Source organism: Apteryx rowi, unplaced genomic scaffold (genome assembly GCF_003343035.1).
Source record: "Apteryx rowi isolate R43461 unplaced genomic scaffold, aptRow1 scaffold_7, whole genome shotgun sequence".
NCBI classification, from domain to species: Eukaryota; Metazoa; Chordata; class Aves; order Apterygiformes; family Apterygidae; genus Apteryx; species Apteryx rowi.
In genome coordinates this window covers 5541405-5564140 of record NW_020450982.1, presented here as the reverse complement: position 1 = coordinate 5564140, position 22736 = coordinate 5541405, and the positions used below count along the sequence as shown (strand labels likewise).

General features: G+C 40.4%; 1 protein-coding gene across 2 annotated transcripts in view; it reads right to left on the bottom strand.

Moving 5' to 3' along the window:
• The window catches only part of EIF2B3 (eukaryotic translation initiation factor 2B subunit gamma), a 103148-nt gene extending 80618 nt beyond the window's left edge, over positions 1 to 22530 (bottom strand). The window contains exons 1-4 of one of the 2 annotated variants that reach the window (XM_026086683.1): positions 22423 to 22530; positions 22055 to 22203; positions 19330 to 19469; positions 1192 to 1351 (exon numbers count right to left, since the gene is read on the bottom strand). In XM_026086683.1, coding sequence (XP_025942468.1) covers positions 1192 to 1351; positions 19330 to 19469; positions 22055 to 22202 — 448 coding nt within the window. In that variant the 5' untranslated portion in view covers position 22203; positions 22423 to 22530. Of the gene's footprint in view, positions 1 to 1191; positions 1352 to 7269; positions 7336 to 19329; positions 19470 to 22054; positions 22204 to 22422 lie in introns of those variants that run through there. The other variant, XM_026086684.1, reaches the window with a different exon arrangement.
• Between the last annotated feature and the right edge of the window lie 206 nt (positions 22531 to 22736).

The window sequence follows — 22736 nt, the reverse complement described above, 5'->3', positions numbered from 1 at the left end:
TTTTTCCTCACAGACCTCCCCTGCCTTGCCCTGTGTGCTGAACAGAGCTCACTTACTGGACAACTCTATGATGTTTAATCATAGATCCATTGATTCCAGGCCCTTCCTAACTCCTGAAAGCTCAACTGTGCAGCTACAAGAATGCTCTTGACAATGTTTTACATGCAATTATGATTTAGATTGCCTTTTTAAAAACAGGGGAGTTTAGAGCTGTTAGGGAGTCAAATGCCTAAATGTTTTCAGCTCTATTATCCTTACATTTTGCTCCAGAAAATCTTTTCATGTAAAGAGTTTAAGCACCTTTCTTAAAAAAAAAAAAGGACATTTCCTCCACTTTCAGACACACACGTAGTGCAACTGTTGGCTTGCATTTCCCTCCTCTCTCAAACAGTTTGAAGCCATGCTTTCTTATTTGCATTACTGTAATGCCTGTGAGCTTTAATCATGGACCAGGACACACTAAACCAGCAATAATCAAGCCTCAGCAATTTAACACGTATCATTAAAAGAAAATGAGAGGTAAGGTATGGGAACAACTGTATGGTGTTCAGTACTTTTAGCATATAGGTAAAACAGGGATAATAGCCCTGCCCTGCCTTACAGCAGTGTTGTGAAAATAGACCCATTAAAGATTACAAGGCACTAAYTCAGATATTATGGTAAGAGGGACCAGATAAGCATCTAACCAAGTCCTTGAAATCAGCGGGAGTTTTGCCTAGTAAAAGGCTTCTGGATGTGATCTCAGAAGAGATCTCAGAGAGAAGAGTAGTTCAGTACATACCATGAGAGGGAAGAATTTCCAGAAGTATTTGTTACCCATCTAACTCTGCTCCCTACACTCAGTGGTAAAATTCCCAGTTACAATCTGGCTGATGCTGAGTGTTCTTGAAAAACCTAAYGGTTTTAATATTCATATGTAACAAAAATCTAGGGTCTGATCCAAAACCCACTGAAGTAACCTGGAGCCTTTCCCTGAACTCTTGTGAGATTTGGACCAGAGCCTGCAAGATTACACGACTCTAATACTTAATTCTGAACTGGAAAAAAGCAAGTCACAACCCCACTAAGGAATCTGAGGAAAAAATAGGGTATCTGTACCTTTTTATTTCTTTACTCTCTGATGGATAATCATACATATTATACATATTAATGGTTTCTCTATTATTTATATATATATTCCTATCTACATACCTGGCTTTTTTTTCCCTTTCTGTCCTGGTACCCCTTCTGTGGGTTCATGAGTTTTCTTCATCAACATGGAGAGAGTAGCATCATGGGTCCGAAAGAGATCCACAACTTTATATAAATCAACATCTGTGATCAGATCGCAGCTCAACACCAAGACATCAGTCTGCCAGACAGAAGAAAATAATAAGCCCTTCAGAGATACACATGACCAGATATGGACTAGCATCTGATGCCTTAGCAACAAATACTGTCTGTAACATTTAGCTTTTTTTAAACAACATGTACCATACAGACCCTGACAAAAAAAAAAAAAAAAAAAAGTTACTGGTATAGGTTTTTACTGGAAGCAAGACAATTAACTCTGAGGCACTGAATTTCACCAGTTCATGTTGCTTGAGTCCTGCTGTTACTGAATTAGCTATATGCTTATCCAGCTCTGGGCCATAAAGAAAATGTGATCAGCTAAACTGCCATCTCCTCCTAATGGAAGGAACTGGGACACAGAAATCATGACTTTCAAGACTGCCATGAAATTCTACAGTATTTATAATGGCTACTTTTAGTTACATAATGATGTAGAAAAGAAATCTTTCTGAAGAAATCTTTTTAGCTGACTTTGCATCTGGCTACAAACCACTGGAAAAGATTTAAACTATGTTATTTTATCAGGAGGGGAAAAAAAATAAAAAATCAAAGACTATCTAGGATGTGATTTACTCAGTAATTGTGCTGCGATGGTGGGCTCAGTTTAGAAATACATTTCCTAAAACCAGCAATACCCCATATAAAAAATTGAGGAAGTTAGGTCCTATTTAATAACAGGCTTGTATTTAATTTTGATCTCACAGGATTTCAAAGTGCTTTACAAAGCATTTAAGAGAACTGCTGCATACATCACAGAAATGTAATCACACACTGGGTGAGACATAGCAGCTTCATTAACATTGTACACAACCAATACAGTCAGGCTAAAAACTCTTACTTAGAAATGATTTTCTGCATTTCACATGGCTTGCGGAATATATTGCCAAAAATCTAGTAGTTTGGCAATTATCTTCATTTAAACTAATCTTAACATAATATTTCTGCAACACAGCCTACAGAAAATTAGTGAGTTTCTACTTCATTTTTTTTGTTAATGATCAACCTTCTAAATGTGTTTCAAGAAGATAGTGTTTCTTTCTTGACATACACCATTTTCACTTTCTTTGCCATAATTTAATATATAAGCCTCCCTGAGGAGAGGAACATGGTTTCCCAGTTCTTTCTTTTCTAAGACATTATTTAATAAGAAGGGCATTAGAAAATACCTGGTAAAGTCTGAGTTACTTACTCATAGAGGATCAATAATTCTATTTTTACTTCGAATGCCATCTTGGTTGAAAGAGAAATAGTTCAGCATTGACCTGGAAGGTTTGCTTTGCAGACTTTTATCTAATATTAGGAGATTCCACACTGTAGATAAGAATAACTGAGGTCTGGTATATACATTATTTGACAGGTTCTCCTACAAATGGTAGGAAGCTTCCAAGTGTTACCGCTAAGTCATCAGAATTCATCATTTCAAACTATGAGAGTTGCTGATTTGGCACGCTGCTCATAAGGTCAAGCCCTTCAGTTTTCATTTGATTGCTCCCCACTTTACTGAGAAACACCTGGTTGCTTTATGGGAAGTAACAACGTGTAGGTTGAGAATTTTGCATGTTCAAAACCTGACTTACAGCTCCCCTTTTAACATATTTTCAAAATGTGTATTTTATATTACAGTTTTGCCTAGGAGAAGTGTTTTAATTATCACTTGTCTAAAACAAACAAGATGCATACACTGGGAAAAAAAAAAAAAACCTAAAGCAAGCTATCTACTACTCTGGAACAGCCCTGAATCAATATTTCAGTGCGTAAAAAACAAGGGAGAATAAAATCCAACTTGGTATGGAAGTGAACCTTCAGTTTCAAAACTGCAAATAGTGAAAAACGTAACACACACTAGATACCCTGAAAAACCCTGCAAAATTTTCAGATACTGAATTTTTCAAGTGCACAAATGAGTTACAATACTTGCAGAAAAGGCCAAAATGTATCCAGGACCTAGATAAAGAAACAGCTTCTTTTCAAACTCATTTTGTAGAAGGAAGAGATCTCTGGCTTCAAATCACTGGGGGAGGGAGAGAGGGGGAGAGACACAGACACACCAGTGGACTTAAGTTAAGCAACAATTATCTGGACTTGTAAAACAAATCTTGTAATTATTTCACATTTCACTAAGTGCTTTAATCTGTCACTATAGTAAAATCCCAACAAGCCTTTCACAGTTGTGAACAGGCTCCTGGGTTTTTTTCTCCTCACTATAGGACAAGCTTTTTGCAAAAACTGAATGCAAGACCCCTGAGGAGCATACGGGAACAGAACCACCAAATGTCTGGTTGCCATCTGTTCTACCCATTTACTCTCCCAATATGTAAATAAACGTCAGTGAGCGCAGGGACCGGTGAAAYACACAGTTGCTCTGTAAAGCCCACATTTCTGCCTCTCCTCCTGATGAGCAGAGCAGTGGCCTCAGAAGCACGCTGAGAATACACCATGAAAGGCTCTTTTGGGACTTGACAGCCTCCCCTTTGAAACACCACCACCCTCATAAATAAAGCCCTCACTGTCTAATGGATGCACTTTTTTCCAGTGTACAACTCCTGAACGAATAAACTAATGGCTGAATGAAAAAATAAACTATCCTAGAACCCTAGCAGAAGTGTGTGTTTTTCTTTACTTTCTTAGGGCGGGTGGAGTAGAAAGAAAATAAATGGTAGAGCTTATGTTTTTTTAAGTATATACTTCTATACATACCATATAAATACAGTGCACCTTCCCAATGAACCACTGATACAAAGAAGAGAAGCATGTTCTACATGCACTCATGTGCTAACAAGGGGTATGTGAACATACTTGACTTCATGAATTATGCAAACACCTAAGACACACACACATCTCTTAATGAAATATATGTAACTGATTACATCAACCCCAAACTATTGTACAAACACATGATAAGAATCAACATGAACTGATTAAAAAAAAAACAACAAAACCCCCCCCAGCAAGCACACACCCCAAGCAAAATCACCACAAAGGAAGAAAAATACATGCACAAACCTTTGCAAACAGCACCCCCAGCACCCATTACAACCGGGGGGAGGACAAGGCAAGGGCTTAAGTCAAGAAAGACCAGCTAATGGCTGGAGCACAAAACACAAATTCTTGAAATTCATGTTCACTTTCCTCCTCTGCCAAACTTGCTATGTGCCATTTTGCTTAATACTTCTGTGACAGAAGTATTCAATGACAGACCAGGGCTCCATAAAAGTAGCTGCTGAACAGGCCAAGTGAAGAGAAAAATTCCCCATCTTGAAGAAACTACGGCCCAAGCACAAGAAGAGAGACAGCAAATGACTATGGGTTGGGGAACGCAAGGGAACACTGAAATACTACTATGGTAGGGGAGCAGCAGCCCTAGCACGTTGGAGCAAGCTTGTGTTCTTTGGGGGCATCACAAGAGCCATGGGAAGCAGCAGAATATGACACTGTCCTATGAAGAGTTACTTGAGCCTCAATAATCCCATTTAACCTTGGATTTGCAATAAAGGAACTCGAGTTAGAAACTTAGACTCAGCCTCTAATCAGTGGAGAGAAACTGGCTCCTGCAGAGGTCAATTTATCCCACCTATAATCTGAGTTTCAAGAAGGTGTTTCTCCCTCCCCACCAAGCATGGAAGGAGCCCTGGGCTTCCAGCTCAGCCTGCACTGAACACAGACAGTTCAGTCAACTCAGGTAAGGGAACACAGCGCTTAAAGCCTCCAAATCTCATCTCTCCCTCTCTAGCTCTGGGTAATACCACTGCACTACCAGACAAACCTTTTCAGAACTGTGGGGTACTCATACTATGGGATAACATACACCCTCGATCTGGATAAATACAACATGGTAATGTAAAACATCAAGAAATTCATACAAAATAGAGAAAAGCACTATAAAAAAAACCCTCAAAACCAACATGTCAACAATTATATTAATCCCAGCACAACATGGAACATCTATGCAAAAAAGAAAACCAAAAGGCAGACTGTTTCAAGAACTCAGTTCAAGACAACTGATTTAAAAATAGAAAACATGTTTTCAATGGAACTAATTCATACCATAGATCAAAAGATGAATGCAATTATATGGTGTAATATACCAGCATAAACAAAAAGCCTTGGACTTGCTCAMACCCTACATACCAAGGGCAACACTAAAAACTCTTTTACATTCAGCAATGACTGCTGGATCCCTTCTGTTCAAACAGGAGATATCAAGGTTACCACAGATAGCTGGCAGCAAAAGCTGACTTTTTAATGGTATTCACTATGCTTTTTCTATCAAGCACAGACAAGGGCAGGACCTTGTAGCCTAAACTGCTGAGGGGCCTCAAAAACTACAGACTAGAAAATGAGAAAACATATGTTGCAAGGAAATCTCTAATTTGAACAAAATCAGCCTCAAGAGAAAGAGAAAAACAAATGTCAGTTTGCATTATAAACAGAAAAAAGTCACATATCCACTAGCAGCAGAACCAGCTTCTAACAGAACTGAAGACAGACAAAACATTGAAGTTAAATGCTAAAAGTTTCCAATTGCACAGTATTACAGCTGAAGCTTTGACAGGAAAAAAAAAGGGGGGGGGGAAGAGATTAGATGGACTTTGTTCCTACACTCAGCCTAAGTCAACATGCACAAACAGAGAACTTTGCATCACTTCCCGTGGTGTCACCATACTATGAGGGAGAGAGGAACAAGTTATAATTACTGCTGGTATTAAGACCGAGAATTTATATACACAATAGTCTGGAACTTCACCCATATGAAACAGTGGGGATTCTGCGTAACGCTTTTATTATTCTAAAGCGTGGAAAGGGAGAGAACAGTTTGGCTACAGGCAAACATTTTGATTACTTGCTAGCATGCTCTAGGCAAAGACAGAGATACTTCCTAGCAATTGCATTAGTCACCATGGTTCAGATCAGAGAGTTACATCCAAGGCTTTAGAGAATCCCTTTTTATCTCAGTCTCCACTGAGTCCTCCAATTTCCACACCTGTGACCTCTTTGAAGCTTTTTGGCTGTTGCTGTAACCGGAGCAGGGAACCTCATTTATTTTTGATGTCTGCAGGATCTTGTTAGCTACCAATCTAAATGACCGCCTTTGGCTGGGAATTCCCACTCTGCTTTTATAATGACCTTGATAGCAGGATTCAGAAGCAAATCATGATTTAGTACTTAGTTAGCAAATATGAAACATTTACCTGCTGTGCACTCACCCTGCAACAGCAAGTTTGCTGCAGACCGGCACCTTCATAACTGTTCTAAGGATATCAGACTGGGGACAGACCAGATTGCTCCCCAATCTGAAATCCAGAAGCAGCCCTTCCTCAACAAAAGGTGGATTTTTTTTTTTTTGGTGGGAAAAGCAGTGTCTTAAAGTGAAAGAAAAAGGTGACCTTTTTTTTTTTTTTTTAAACAGAGAAGTCTAATTCAGGAGCCAAGGGAGTCTCTTCTAGTTTCTTGGATGGCCCCGAATTCATCAGGTGAAGATATCTTAAGGCAATGTGAATGCCTTCACATACGTAACCTGTCAGCATCACTGTTTATCTTCTCAAAGAGAGCTGGAAGAAAGATGCCAGGAGCTGGGGAGGAAACTTAACCCTGCTCCCATCATATGGCTCATCCTATGCACTGTATCAGATGGGATCCTACAATGAAAACACTATTTTACATTATCTTCACATCTCAAAAGCTAGCATCCAAAATCAATATTTTTAAATTTACATATATATAAGCTCAGAACAGGAAAGATATTCAAGTCCTGAAGGCATCCTGTCTCCTCCCAGGAGGAAGTCTTGTTACCTAGTGCTAAAGCTGATATGGGGGGTGGAAAACTTACAATCATCAGCAACCCAAACCAGAAGATTAGAGATGAACACACAAACTTATATAAATTCATAAACTTACTATGAGTTTTTTCAAGCAGGACTTTGATATCATGACACTTACAAAACAGTAAACCAGGAGGTCTGGAATATAAGCTTTGCAATCCATCTTTTACTCTGCTTCTGATTAATGCAATCTTGTCACACTTGCACAGTATTCCAAAAATCTTTTCCCAGCTTCCTCCTCCAGGCACAATATCCTTCTCCACTGGTTCCCCACCTTCTGTAACATCAAGAGCAAGTTGTGTACCTTCCACCTAAGAGCCCATCCCTTTCATTCATCATTCACTTAGCAAAAGGTCTACTTCTGTCTTAGATCAATAGGGTATGCCAAGTGTAATATTTACTTGTAATTTCTAAAGGACACGGTTTTATTCCCTGCCAGGGCATACCTAAGAAGTGCTCTGCGTACACCTGCAAGCTAGCACAGTATTTATCATTAACATCTTTTTTAGAACTCTGCTACCGTTACACCCATAGAAAACTGACAATCATCAGGCCACCAGTATGCTGGGACACTGCACTAATATACTGACACATACTATTTTGTTTCTTTATGCTTCCTCATTTGCCTGAGGGCAAGTGTTATCTCCTGGATTTGCATTCAGATTCTAAGCACTCTATGGAAGAGACTGTTTTTCCCTATTTAAGGCAAGGCATCCAGAATGAGAACACCATCATCCACAAGAGCCACACATGCTAAAGCTCAGGGGAGAAGCCCAAATCCATCTCCTGTAAAAACCGTTAAAAGCCCGATCTAGGGCTTGAGCATGCCATAATCCATGCCCAGAATTCACCAGCTCATGGAGGGTCAGCTTGGCAAGCTGAGTTCTCCCTTTGCTCAATGTACAGCATGGCCAGATCCCTTCTTCGCAGACAGGAGAACTCCAGAGAAAAACGGAGTTCTCCTCGTCACTCCTATTCCTGGAAGGAAGGTTTCCAGGACTACCTGGACGGCAGCACTAACAGACCCACTGCACAGCTGATCTTGGACTCTGCCTCACATGAACAGAAAGGAGAATGCCGCAGTCAGACTCCAATCTCAACAGCAGCGGCTCAGCAGGCTTGCTGCCAAAGCCCAGAGCTCAAGCCCAGGCTTAACACTTAATGTAAGCAGAGCCTTAGGCAGTCAGGTGCTGTAGTCATACAAACAATAGTAATAAAAAGTAGTCCTAATGGAGCTCAACCGGCTCAACTTATTGAAGAGAAAGGCGGCCTTTGCCCACAGCCTGCAATTACCTAAACAGCAAAGGATATTTCAGCAACACAACAAAATGCAGGCATGACTGGATTCAATGGCTAGAAATCAGAATCAGCAGTGTTCAAACTGGAAATAAAAGACAAAGTGTTTTTAGAGTGAGAATAAATATCATCTGGAATAAAACACCAAAGGGTTTAATAGACTCTTCCTCAACAAGCATGTGTGACTAATGACCTGCTATCTTTCAGAAAAACATTCTTTAACTCACCCACAAGTTTTGGGGCTAACAGCCCTAATTACTCTGTGCAAATTACCTTATAGACTAGAGGCTCATAATGGTTCCTTTCAGTCTCAAACCAGAATATTAATGAAAACCAAGACAYACAGCACATGTCCTCAGGAATCATTCTGCCATCCCACAGCTTTTAAAAAAAAGCTAGTGTTAAACTCTCCCTCCAAGGTGAAAAAAGTCTTTACACAAAATCCAATGTCAACCCTGTTCTAACAGGAAAACACAAATGCTAATCTGCTCCACAAAACACAGGCTCAACAGAACCAGTCACTTTGAAACACAACTCAGTGGCATTGTCACTTCATACTAGCCTGAGTGCCCACATGCAGTGAAACATGATTAGCTTTGCTCACAGGTGTTTTCTCCTATAAAAACTAGTCACACCATGTTACATAAAAATAAGTCAAGAGTCTGGATACTTCAGATGTATAATATATAATGCAACCTACCGTTTTGAATCCTAGATTTCTTTACTATTCCCCATCTAATACTATGTAGGCATACTTTTTTCTCCTCTAGCACCTCTCCAATTTTTCAGTGATATTTGGTCTGCAGTAATCGATATTATAACAAATATGCTATCAAGACTTCAAGATCTCCASCACATTTTCCAGCACTGTTAGTCCACACCCCAAATCCTCACCATATTCCCAAAGGAGCTAAGAGAATTTAGACTACAAGAAAATGCCTAAATTCACTTCAAGATATGGATATCTGACGGTCTTTCCCTTTTCAGTACACAATTCAAAAAAAAACCCAACCAACCAACCAAAAAAACCCTCATAACCTACATGGGTTTTCCCATTAACATAACATGACATAAATGCATAACACAAAATCATATTCTAGGCATCTCACAAATCCACTGATCTTCACTATGACTTTCAACAAAGTAACAAAGCAAACAATGATAGAAAAAAGGAGATGAACAAAATGATAGCCTCCAGGAAAGCCTGTACTGTTCACATCACCTCCTTCCTATTATCCTATCCTATTATTCCTATTATTATTAGGATCTCACTACTGTACCAGACTGCAAAACCAACAGAGGGAAATCCTCTTTTAACACAGTAAGTCCAGGGGTTGATGTTGGGCAACTACTCCCTTCCACATCCCCCAATAACTAGAATTACATACTTAACACATGCAATTTTCTTTGATCTAAACAATTCCATCCTGTCTTTTGAGGGATGACTACTCACTAAGAAACGTCACCTGCAGTAGAGTAACTGAGGTAGCTGCACAGCTCACAATCGCCAAGAAAAGTCCCAACTTCAGATGAGAGAAGGGCTATCGAGATCCATAAACCATCTAGTCATGGGGGAAATAGATAATTAGAAGTCATCCAGGCCCAAAACAAAGAAAAAAGGCTGCAGGCAGCAAGGAAGGAACATTACTCCAGAAAGAGATGCAAATGAACACCTCYTTGCAAGTATCACCCTACACCAGGGAGGCCCTGCTCATGGGGAAGGGCCAAGGAGATCAGAAGTTACAAGTCAAAAAATAATAAAACTTCAGAAGGTGACTTAAAGTTTAAAACAAGGACATCATCTAAGAACACCAAACAGAACCCTACACAGCTCCTGCTCTGTGGAGTCCAGACAGATATGGACATCAGCGATGCTTTCACACCCTCCTTCATGCATGGTGGACAGTTAGGTCTTCAAGGTTCGTTCACAGCACATCTTTGGCCTCTCCACTGACAACACCAAGGAGAGATGGCAGCTTTGAGATGTTGATTCTTCAACATTTTTCCCTCCACACTCTTAAAATCTTATCCTTTCTTAGGAAATAAGATGACCAAATTCACTTCATATGGACTTACCACTTCTTTGAACACTCATCACAGAACAACTTCGGTAACTATAAACTTGACTTTGATTTATCAGTGTAAAAGGTTTTCAATGCCTGATAAAATAATAAAGKGCATTTAATTCTTCTTTGCCTTCATGTACCCATGAAAGCTATAATTTTTTTTAAAGCAAAAAAGTGCAAAAATGGTGTTTACTGAGATTAGCTATATTAAAGGTTTAATTTTCCCCTTACACACAGCACATTAAATTTACACAAGATTGTATATGCTTTAAATAGGGAAAATAAAAGATGTTTTATAATTAAAAAAGAACACTAACTTTACTTACATCCACAAAATGAAAACTCAGAGTAGCTCACAGAAAACACTTTTACCAGGATGCTTTTAGGAAAATGATTTTAATTATACACATGTGCAAAGAGCTTACTATGTCTGCAACTAAAACAGGCAAAATTTGAGCAATTCATCAGAAAGCACAATGAGGATCTGAATGAAAATAKATACTGTAATACAGGGGGAAATTGTAACAATTAATTTCCACATGGAAACAAAAGGTACTGGTTAACATAATAAGCATAGCACTGGAGTAGTCAGGAGCTTGAAAAGGATAAGGACACGCAGTGAGAGATGCAATAATTAAAACTGACAGGCATCTCAGGTCTGTCAGTGACTCTTATTGCAAAACACCTAAAGTCTTCGCATATTTTTTGCCTGTGTATATAATGGGAAGCATCATTCTCAGCTGACAGTGCACAGAACAGCAAATGCCCTAATAACCACTCTGGATCCYAACCTTCAGAGCTAATTGCCTCATTCAAACTTCTGCTGTTTTAACCCTGATCCATAGTAAATACTGGCAGGAAAAAAAAATTAATTAACTACATACTTTTAAAGCTGAGTAACTTCAAAAAAAAAAAAAAAATGTTGAGTTCTCTAACTCCCTCACTGCCAGGAAAAATAAGGATCAGAGCAGAGTCCTGAACATAATTCATCAAGCAGGTATCAATCAGGCAGTGCTATATCACTCCTACCAGCACCAGTCTGAGCACCTGCCAGTATGTGTGCTTTTTACTATGACAGTCAGCTGTGCTTTGGGAATGAGACTTGGGCATGTTAATTAACAATTAATTTTGCCTAGCACCTCAATGGTGGTAACTTTCAATCCCGACTGAATCAGAGACAGAGCTGGAGACAAGATGCTACATACCCTGTGTGCTGCCACCTGATTCATCTGCTTTCCCCATGCAGTGTGCTACTACCACCATGAAAGGCAGAGACAAAAAAGATGGCAAGAGAGCAATTTTTATTTGCAATTTAGGCAGACACAGTAAACAGTATTTGCCACTAAGTCTACTAAAAAAAGATGAGATACTTTTTACTATTCCAAATAGATGAATACAGCGTTTAGTTGTCTTGCTCACATGGAGACGGACCTCGTTCGCCTCTTACAAATGCATTTCATTTTTTTTTTTTTTTTTTTTTCCACTGACAGTACAATAATACATAGCCATATATTATGGGGACTGAAGTTTTTCTTTCCATGCTCAGCAAACATTGCTCAGCTGTACCAGAAGGATTCAGATTCCACCTTCCAGCCATTACAGCAAGCTTACTTACATCATGTGTTTGGAAAGGAGATTTTTCAACAGAGGAAGTGAAGCGCTTAGCCATGCCGTCCAAGACTACACGGATCAGTGACCCTCAGCAGCATACAGACCACCACCGTGACATCACACTTTCCACAACATGGCTCCCAAAGATGCACATACCAGGAGGATCTGGAGTTTCAATCTTTGTTTATTTGTTCAAAGAAAGTTTCTTTTTTTCCTTCTTTCTTGTAGCTTTTTAGGGTTTGTTTTGTTTTGCTTTAAGAGCTATATTACTTTCAAATCTTACTTTCTGAAAGAGGGAAAAGCAGGTGGACCACCTGAGATGAGACATTTCATATGCAAGCACTCACCAGTGATAGTAGCAGAAGGCCTGCTGATTAGTTCACAGCATATTAGTCAGGGCTTCCATTAACGCAACTAAGGGCTCATCAAGGAAGGAAAATGTGAAATCGTTCCATTGCTATTACTCTGCTGGAACGCCACATTTTAATCACTGGCTAGAGTATATTCGAGTGACACAAGGGAGAGAAATGCTTAACAGAAGGTGAAAATAACATAGACTCAGTGAAGACAAATGCTTGATCCAGGCACACCCAATCCACTCCCGCTTCAGCTTGAAATGCAGATTCATGATTTAACCAGGTTTCTCAACCTGCTGCCTGGAGAGGCCCCAGCCTGAGAGGTAAGCGCCGGGCAGCGGCTATTGGGTCTGGTAAAATTTGGCACTAAAACAAAATGGCCAAATATTAGAGAGGCCTAAATTTCACAGGAACTCATTTATAAGTTACAATGACTTTTTTTTTTTTTTTCTTTTTTTGGTCAGCAATAACCTACAACCCACAAGAAGTTCTGCAGCAGCTTGATGAATGATACACGTAGAAGGTCACAGAAACAGTTCTGAAAGAGGTCTCCTGAGTCAGAGCTTCGCCTCTTGCCATTGCAGGTATCTAATTACTTAGTTTATTAAAAAAAARGGGGGRRAAAAAATCCCACTCCAGTTTAGAATTAGGGGATTTTTTTGTCTTGATTACTCCTTCTGGAAGACTGTTCCACAACCCTATTCTCCTCTGATGSGTGGCAACCTTTTTGTAATTTTCACTTTATTTTTTTTCATAGCAAATTTAAACCCATTTATATTTGTTCCACCATTATATTTAATCCTGAATATCTTACCTCCTTTCCTAGTGTTTGTTCCCCTTTCCCAAAATACTGAGAGCAAATACATTTCCTTGATTTTGCCACAGATATAAGTCAAACTCATAATACAAACTCTCCTTCCTCCTCCTTGTTCCAGCAGTCCTTCTTTGCATCTGTTCCAATTTGAMTTCACCTTTTTAGAACATGCATTTGAGTTCCAGACCTGTAGAGTATTCTAGGCAAAATCTTGACAGTGCCTTGAACAAYAGCATTAATAATTTCTCATCTCTGTCAAAATAAACTTTCCTGATATATTCTAGTCTTGCATTTACCTTTTCATGCTCACAATCACCCCACATTCAACCAGTACCTTCTGGGACTCTAATTTACTATTGGGCTCCTAACTCATAATAGAATTTCTTGTTATTAATCCCCAACATTGGGAGCTCTGTATTACCAAAGTCTTGACACTATTACTGTGCAATAATATGGCAGGCCATGGCACATATTTTGCATACCAATCCTGTGAATCATCTGAAGGAGGTCTCCTAAACTGTGAGAGAAGTCCCTCAAGAATGGTGGTAGAAGCCAAATAGCTGAAGACAGAAAACTAGACTGAAGAAGTCAGAGAAATATAYAGGAGAGAAGGACCCTACAAAAGCCTTGACAGACATATTAGAAGGCTTTACAGTGCAACTTGAAAAAAAGTGTGCTAACACCAGCTACAGAGGAAAAACCTTCCTAAGTAAGCTAGGGGATTACATTACATAAGATTTCAAGAGACATCAAAAGAAGTTAACATTTTAAGAGGCAGTCTACTGCCCACAATTATGAAAAAGTCAYCACTGCAAGATGAGCTGCCTACAAAACAAGACTGCATCATCTTCTACTGCTTGCTGTAGACAACACTTGCATCTTTTCTCTTGCTGAAAAGCATATCAGGTATCAACCCTGACACTGTGAGGACTCTTACTAATTTCCCTGTTTTTCAGATTCAAGTCATCTGAATGCTCCAGCCACTTCGGCTTCCCAATGAAAACCAGAAGCAAGGACTGGAGATAGTTACGGAGGAGAAACCAATTTTATATGATTTAAACAGATGGAAAAAAAAAATTTTAAACCCTTCCTCACTGCTCCCAGCAGCTGGCAGGGTTTGGATGCTAAAAAAGGGATGTAGAAGTTAACAAATTACACTTAAGCACCTGCTGTYACACCTGTAGCATCACTCATGGCTTAAAGCAGTATTCTCAACAGTCATACTGTTTTTAACATGTGCCTAACACTGACCTCATTTAAAAGCCCTTAATCTTGAAACACCACATACTTTCACAGTAAAGAATGTGAGGAAAATTAAAGACAAATTCATAGCAAGTTTGGGGTTTTCTCATTTTCTGTGGAAGAAGTATTCAATTGTTCCYGATCATGGCTGGCTTAGGCCATCCCTACATCCAAGTTGTTTTCCCATTTGTCCCTAATGAAAGTTTATCTTCTAGAGAAACYGACTCCTAGGAAAGCAGATTACTTCTTCCCCCTTTCAAACTCTACAGGCACCTTGACAAAGCACACAAAAGCTATGYGCTTCCCATACCTGCAATGCTTTAACAAATTGGAATCTAAGGATATAACCGCTTTATTTATTGCTTGTTATAATCCATCAAAGCTGCTTGGTTTGCCATAGCTCTTTGTTGTCTTTAAAAGGTTTAGTGAAGGGTATTTTCCACTACTTTACATAGCTTTTCAGAACCTGCCAGACAGTGAGCAGAAAATATCTACTGTAGTGCCTCTTTTTGCATCCAGTAAGTCTTGCATACTGCTGGATCCACACCTTCTTTCACTTCCATGCTGCGGATATGGCAGCAGCTCAAGTACTGGAGTTTTATTAAGTAAATCACTTCAGAATTACTCTGGTATAATTGCATATGTGAATGACCAAAAGAAAAATGGAAGTCAGAAGGCACAAAAATTGATGTTCCTGTAATAAATTTACTTAACTGTAAAGGCAGCACCTTCATCTTCCAAAATACAAAAAATTCCACTATACACCAGCCTCTTGCCAAGGCAAAGTAACCCATCTGGGACAGGCCAGCTCACTACAGTCTTCACGACCAGGGAAGGTCATCAATCTTTCATCCAAACGTAGAGGGATGCAAGACCAGTTTGTTTCTCTGTTTAACCTATTTAGGCTCTCTCATCAGCATAGATCATCAGGTGACAGAGACCTGTAAACACCCCAATGGTGATAAAGCAGCAGTTTCAACAAGAGCAGTATCATAATACCACCAACTGCGAGTCTATACAGTCTGTGTTCTATAATTTCTAACCCTATAAATAACGAAAACAGAATTAAATCTTTGTAGTTTCRCCATTTTCATGTTTTAAAAAAGCTACCCATTACTAGTTCTGCAAAAGATGGGTAGAAAACTAGGGTGTTAAAGGGTCAAAGGAATGACRCCAACAGTGATACGGGAAGCATACCAAAAACATCAAGAGCGGACCTTAAAATCAGCCACAGAAACTGCTATATAGTATACAGACTGCATCAGTATCCCCAAACTGACAGCATTCTAGGAAACATTGGGATTGTAGACAGGAAAGCAATTAAAGGTTCAGATCAACAGTTGTCACAAAGTTCTTAAATTGTTTTAATACCCTTATAAAAAGGAAACATTCAGGAGATACATGAATAACTGCTACATGCACTTTTTGCTTCTTGATCACACCATTTTAATTGCTGGATGTTAATAAAACACTTACCAATGTTTTGCATTAAGTTATTACCCAGTTAAAGTTTAATATGAACAGACACAAAAATTCTTTATCAGTTTCTACTGCATATGTTGCAAAATGAATTTTCAGTTACTTACATTTAAACCAACACAATACCACACTGAGGACCATTTTAAAGTCATCCTCTAGCATACACTGAAAAAATACTTGTGGTTCAGAAATTGGACTGCAGCTCTACCACAGTTCTGTTTCAGCTGTTTCCATTAAAAGCAATTGTGTGTAATCTCTTGTCCTGCTGGCCTTGTCAAGGTGGAGGAACAGTGTGCAACGTGCACACAGTAAAGACAGATGATCTTGTGCATAAAACCATGAGAGATTTGAGACAGTTGTCCAGTTTCCAGTGCTGTTACAGATCTTTTTAAATGATCCTAGGTAGGTCACTTCATCTCTTTAAGCCTCAGTTCTCAGGCCAAGAATTGGGAAGACAAACTTACTACTGGTGTTAGCTATTCAGACACCAGAATTGAATGCCTTAAAAAACACAGTAACAAGTCAGTTAAACAACTACTGGTGAAGAACAGGTTAGTCTGACACCCAAGCCTAGGAACGCACAAAGTAGAACTTACAGGACCAAGGTTTTTGTTGTTCATTACTTCTCATTATGAAGAATTAAGTTTAGCACAGTATCTTTGTTGTGGGAAGGATCCGAGAAAAGGATACRTTCAGACTTGTAATGAATATAAAACACCTAATGAAGCTGCTACCTTGTCAATCAGTTGTAGGCTGAGACAGCCAAAAATAACAGGAAGAGTTCCAGTAGAGCAAAGAGCACACATCTACTGCATCAACTCTTGAAGTAAAGATGTCCAAAAAAGCCTGTGTGTGTAGAGTGGGCAAAGATCAAACAGGAAACTTGAACAGGTTTCCTTTGCTCTCTTGCAACTTCTGAACAACCAGGAAACACCAAGTCCAGTGGAGTCAGCTGCTTGTTGCTATGAACAGAGAGAGTCTCATCTGCCCAAAAAAGCTAGCATGAAAAAGTGATAAAACAAAGTGAAAACTATCTTCCCTTAGCCCTTATAGGCTTTGCACACATGCATTCTTAGGCTACTACTGAATGCAATTCTGTAAATCTAATCTCAACATCTAATCTCTACAGTATCAAATTTCATCGATGAAGGTGCAACACAGCAAAAAAGCCTGCTAAAGCAGGCATAGTGAACAGCAATGCTACACAGGTGGAATCCCTTCAGTTGAACACAAGACGAAGCAGAAAGTCATGAGATTTTATGCTTTAGAGTGTTCCAATAACTATGTGCATCTCAAGATTTGTGATSAGCCATTCAGCTAGCCTTAGACATGTTTCTTAAGCACATTTATAATCTTGGCTTTACTCCATGTCACTTGCATTGCACACAGGCAAGCTGCCTATACTGTGCCATGTTACCTCATTCTTACTGAGCGTACTTGCTCTTCTGTCTGCGGGCAATTAACTCAATTTGTGACAAATAAAAGTTTCAGCAACCAGTTTAAGCTCCTCGTGAGGCTTTTGGCATGGGCTGCAAAAAGTCTGCCAGCAAACTATGGCCACAAGCAGCAGTTGTTTTCACCAGGGAAATTCATTCTTCAGCAAGGATCCTCTCTTGCTATACCATAGATATAGCCAACATACTGCAGCTTTTCATCTGCCTATACTGTGCAGTTCTCTCACCTATATCAGACAGGAGAGGGTATATCCTGTAAGAAGTATACGAGTGGTATGCATTTACTAATGGAATGACTCCAAAATACACAGTGMAGCAATTTGCTCAAGAACTTAGTATAGGCGCGTTTCAAATAAGAGAGCACTATGCCCTCTTTGGCCAGAGAAGCAAGACATAGAATAAAAAGGGCATAAACAATTGCTGACATTCATACACAGTTTACTGAAAAGTTGTGTGTTTCTCAGTACTACCTCCCATCTTCTCTAAGCCTTTTTCGGGAAAATAAACACAAACCAACACTGTCTCTCCTCAGAAGAAACAGTCCATTTTCTACTCCATTTCTTACCCTCACACTCTGCACTGTCATCCCTCAGGCCTCCTCAGCAAAGTTGCCAGAATTGCCAAAAAGAGATCTGCCCAGACAGCTGGACTTATCACTCTGATCAGGCAATAAAACTGTAAGACCATGGTCACAGTTCTCAGTGCAGACRGCTGTTTCCTTATTGCATACACACATTTAAAAATAACACCAAACTGAGTTGTGACAGAATGCAATTCTCCACATGACAGAAAACTTCAGTTAAGTTAAAATGTCATTTTGTTGATTTTGGTTCTCCTCTTTATACCTTCTCTTTGCTCACTGAATCATGCTAGTCTGTGCATTAATCCCTGGCCAAATAACTCTCATTATACCATCCAGACACCTACATTTTCCTGCTAAGTCTCATCTTGTCTTGATTGGTGCTTTCCTCTCAGGAGTACACAGCCTGTTATCCTGCAGTTTATTACCTTCAAAAAGAGTCTGAAGACAAAAGACACCTCAGGACATTAAATGGTCCATTGGTATTCTGTTGCAACCTTTATTTAAACAGACAATTTGGCTAAGATGACCTAAACAGACAGGAAATAAATCAGAAAGGTTATGTATGACAACCACAAAAACAAAATTCCACCCCTAATCTTGGCAAGAACTCCAAGCAGCATTTCAGCCTTACATGGGAGTATTTTTACATGCGTAGTTAGCAGTTAAAATTTAGTACACAATCACTAGAACAGCACCCAACTGTGAAAAGCATCCGTTTATGAAATTTGAGGCACTATTAATCTAAGAGCTTACAATGGGACCAAGCCAACAAACCGCAGGAAAAGCACAAAACTGAAGCATAGAGTAAGTCACTTGCCTAATGGCACAGGTAAGCCTGTCATGGAGCCAAGAACTGAACCTAGTTTTCCTTACACATCAGTTTATTGCCTAAGCTAAGAGCAAAATGAACATTTGTGCAGAACTCTACTTTCCCCAAGCTGGACAACAGCTATCATACATCATACCAAAAACTGTATGAACAGATGCAACATTTTTATTAACCTGCCAGAAAACTAACACTAAGAAGCAGGCTAGTGCCAAGTCCAGGCCTGCTCCAGCCTTCCTAGATGTCAATTCTAGTCATTTAGAATCCTTGTTTGATTTCCCCCAGGATGATCCAGACAAAATTCAGATCTTCTGAAGAGCAGGAAATTCAGTTACCTGCACTATTATTACATGGTAGAGCTCTTAAAGCATTAAAGTCTGATTAAAAGAAAAAAAAAAGATTATTTTAAATAAATGTCTTCTAGTCAAGGTTAAAAAAGAGACAACAATACCTTAATTTTCTGATGAATATGCCTCAGTGAATCTGCTGTACCCATGTCCATGTTGTCACTGATACACACAAAATCCAGCTTCATTTTTGTGTCCAGGTTCAACACTTTTTGGATTTCCTTYCTTGTAATCACAATGACCTCTAGGACAGAGGAAAGTAGGGCGAGATTAAGCAAAGACACTAATATATTCATCATGAATAAGACACGTTCACTTTTTATTTATGAAGCCTGATGGAAATGTCAAAAGGCTTGAGTCACATAATTGGGTTCTACAGTGAACTAAGCTCTCTTGGCAATAATAGGTCTTGCAAAAGAGATGCAAGTTCCTAATGAAGATGAAAACTCTCTCTCCTTTCTGGGGGGAGTTCACTCAAAGGGACAGACGCAGTGGGGGTGTAAAGCAACATAAGGGTTAGCAGGACAGAACAAAGACACTTTCTRTCATTAGCAAGTGACCTCAAACTATGTCCTCAAAGAGTATGAATTGAAGAATGCCACCATGAGACCCTGCATTAATGTCACTGACACTTTAGATCTCTGTCTTTTGCCCATCCCAGTCCTGTATAACTCTATGGAAAACACCACCAACCACAACATTTTATTGCTCAAATCACTTCTCAGCATCTGCTTGGGAAGGAAGTGGAGTACTTTGTGATCAACAGACCTATTCCATTTACAAAAGAAAAAGATAGATAATATTTGAAGTATGGTAATAATTATATGAAAACATATTTTCCAAAACAAAGAATGTGACAATAGACGTTCTGCAGAGAAAAGATTGAGAAAAGAGAACAGCAAGAAACCTTTTCCTCTGGCCTCAAGAACTGGAGGAAAAAGCAAGAATCAAATCTTCAATTTACCATGAAACAGAAAAAAAAACATAACATCATAAACCTAAGGGATTTTAACAGAGAAATATGGCAAATAATATAGACATCAGCCCAGGAAGCTTCTGTTACAAGCTGAAAATACACTAAAATCAATTTGTATAGGTCAAAACTGAAATCATACTGGATCTGTTAACAGAAAAGATGAAGAAACTGTAAACATGAGAGTTGTGTGGCAGTTTGGTACTAGAGAGAGGGGAGGTTCTTCCCCTCTCCCATATGGGATGCCAACTTGATTCAAAACAGGCTGAAGAACCTACAAAAAGCGATAGAATAGCAACACCTTGAGTTGGAGAGAAAAAGTAACTGATGGAGAAGGAATTCCCACCTTTCAGCATAAATCCAGTAAGGCGGACAAAGGAGAAACAAGGCACTTGCAAGGCAGACAAAAGGGAAAGAGCCAATCAGCCTGCAGTACACCTATTTACTAACATAGGCATGTATGAGGAACAAAGAGAAAGGAGCAAACACTCATAACATAATAAAAATTATGATCCAACTGGCACAACAGAAGAGTGGGGGGATAATTCATACCACTGGAGTAAGAGAAGAGGAGGAAGGTGGTAGCTTGTTTCCTGAAGATGCATATATAAGCTTGCATGGTCCAAATTTTAGTAGGGGATAAAYGAGCTGAAGATTTCTGCATAACAACCAAAAGAAAGAAGACAGATCCAACCATAACACCATCAAGAACACTGAATGGAAAAGGGTATTTCTGTATAGCTAAAAAGAGTCATGTAAAGCATAGAAATGGTTGCAAAGAAGCTTTTAGCTACCCATATGTCCATATCACAGGATGAAAGTATGATCCTAAGGAAAAAGAGAAGGGAGAACAGCCAAATAAAGAACACTAATATTCAGAAAGCAGACTTCAATAGTAGCCATCAAAAAATAATTCCAAATGAAAAAAATTTGTAAAGGTTTCTTAATGAATAAAATTAAGCCCAAAAGCTTAAGTTCACACTTTCTTCCATTCCTTCATACTCTTACAATAGTAAGAGGCTAACAAGGAAAAATCATGAGTTGAGCTTAACATCTTCAAAAAGAAGAAATGAAACAGGCAGGAAAAAAAGTCAAATTCTCAGGATGGARTATAGAAGAACAGCACAGTCAAAACGGAACAACAAGAAAAATGGAGAAGCAGAAAGGCAAAACACAATAAAAACATGAAAAACAGGGTCATGAAGGGTATGAGGAAAAAGTTCTATAAGTAACATAGGGAACACCATAGGAAGATGTGGTCCATCATCAAAAAGGTAAAGAAAACTTACAACAGAAAATGCCAAAGAACCTCACCATATACCATCTGCAATTTTAATTCTCTGGGGAAACAAGGCCCACAGAACAGTGTTACAGTTCTGCCAGTTCCCCCTGTCCTGTTCTGTACAAAACCCACCACCTGGCTCCATGCAGGAATAACAAAGGTCTAAGTGCCTCAAATAGAGCAAGTAACCCTGAACTTCAGGCCAGACTGGAACAACAAACCAAGAGACATCCCAAGAAAGCTGACACATGTCTCATGCCATAATGATTCAGAGAATGAAACGAGGGAGAGACACCCAATTAACAACACTAGGAGAAACACCAAATTTGGGAAAAGCACACTGACAAAAAAAGCCTTAAGGGAGGGGAGTCAAAAGAGAGGCAGCCTAGCATTAAGGAAAGGACACAACAAGGGCCAACAGCAGTCACAGTTTGCTTCAGAGAGGAGAAGGGACCTGTGGCTAAGGCAACGGCCCTAGTCAGCAGGGCAACAGTGACAAGGAGGAGGCAAAAGGCAGTGACGAAGATGGCCGGGGAAGCCTGTACCCTCCGCGCACACCCCCGTCCCGCCTCACCTTCGAAGCCAGCGCGCTCCAGCAGGTTGAGCGGGTACCAGAGCAGGGGCCGGTTGCCCACCGGGAGCAGCGGCTTCGGGATGCTGGAGGTCAGGTCCGTCATACGGGAACCGCCTCCCGCCGCCATCACCACGGCCTGGAACTCCATGCTGCAACGGGAGCACACGGGCAGGCCGCGCTCGCTCGCGGCCGGGCCGGGACCAGCAGGCCCGCGCTGGGCTGCCAGGGCACAGCCGAGCCGGGCCGGGCTCAGACCGGCTCGGCCTGGCCGAACCTGAGCCCTCACCGCTTCTCGGCCGCCTACTCCTCCTCCCCGCGCCCTCCGCAGCCCGTGCGCGGCGCGGCGCCGCCCCCCGCCCCGCCGTTACCTCGGCCCTGGCCGCCGCTGGCTCCCAGCGCCGCACTGACAGGACGGCAATGGCGGCACCGGTGCGCACTGCGCGCGCGCGCRGACAGCCGAGCGGCTCGATCGCTCACGGCGGCGATGGAGAGCCGATAGGATGGATCCTCCCCCCCGCGTCTCACAGCAGTCGACGCCCTCCCGGCCAGGGCAGCGAGACGAATACCGAGGGAAGGGATCCCAGGCTGAGGAGCGCCGAGTCATGGAGCGCCACCTGGCTGGGGGAGGGGGTTCGGCGGCACAGCGCTCCCCGACGGCCGGGCGGGGGACTGCAGGGCAGGG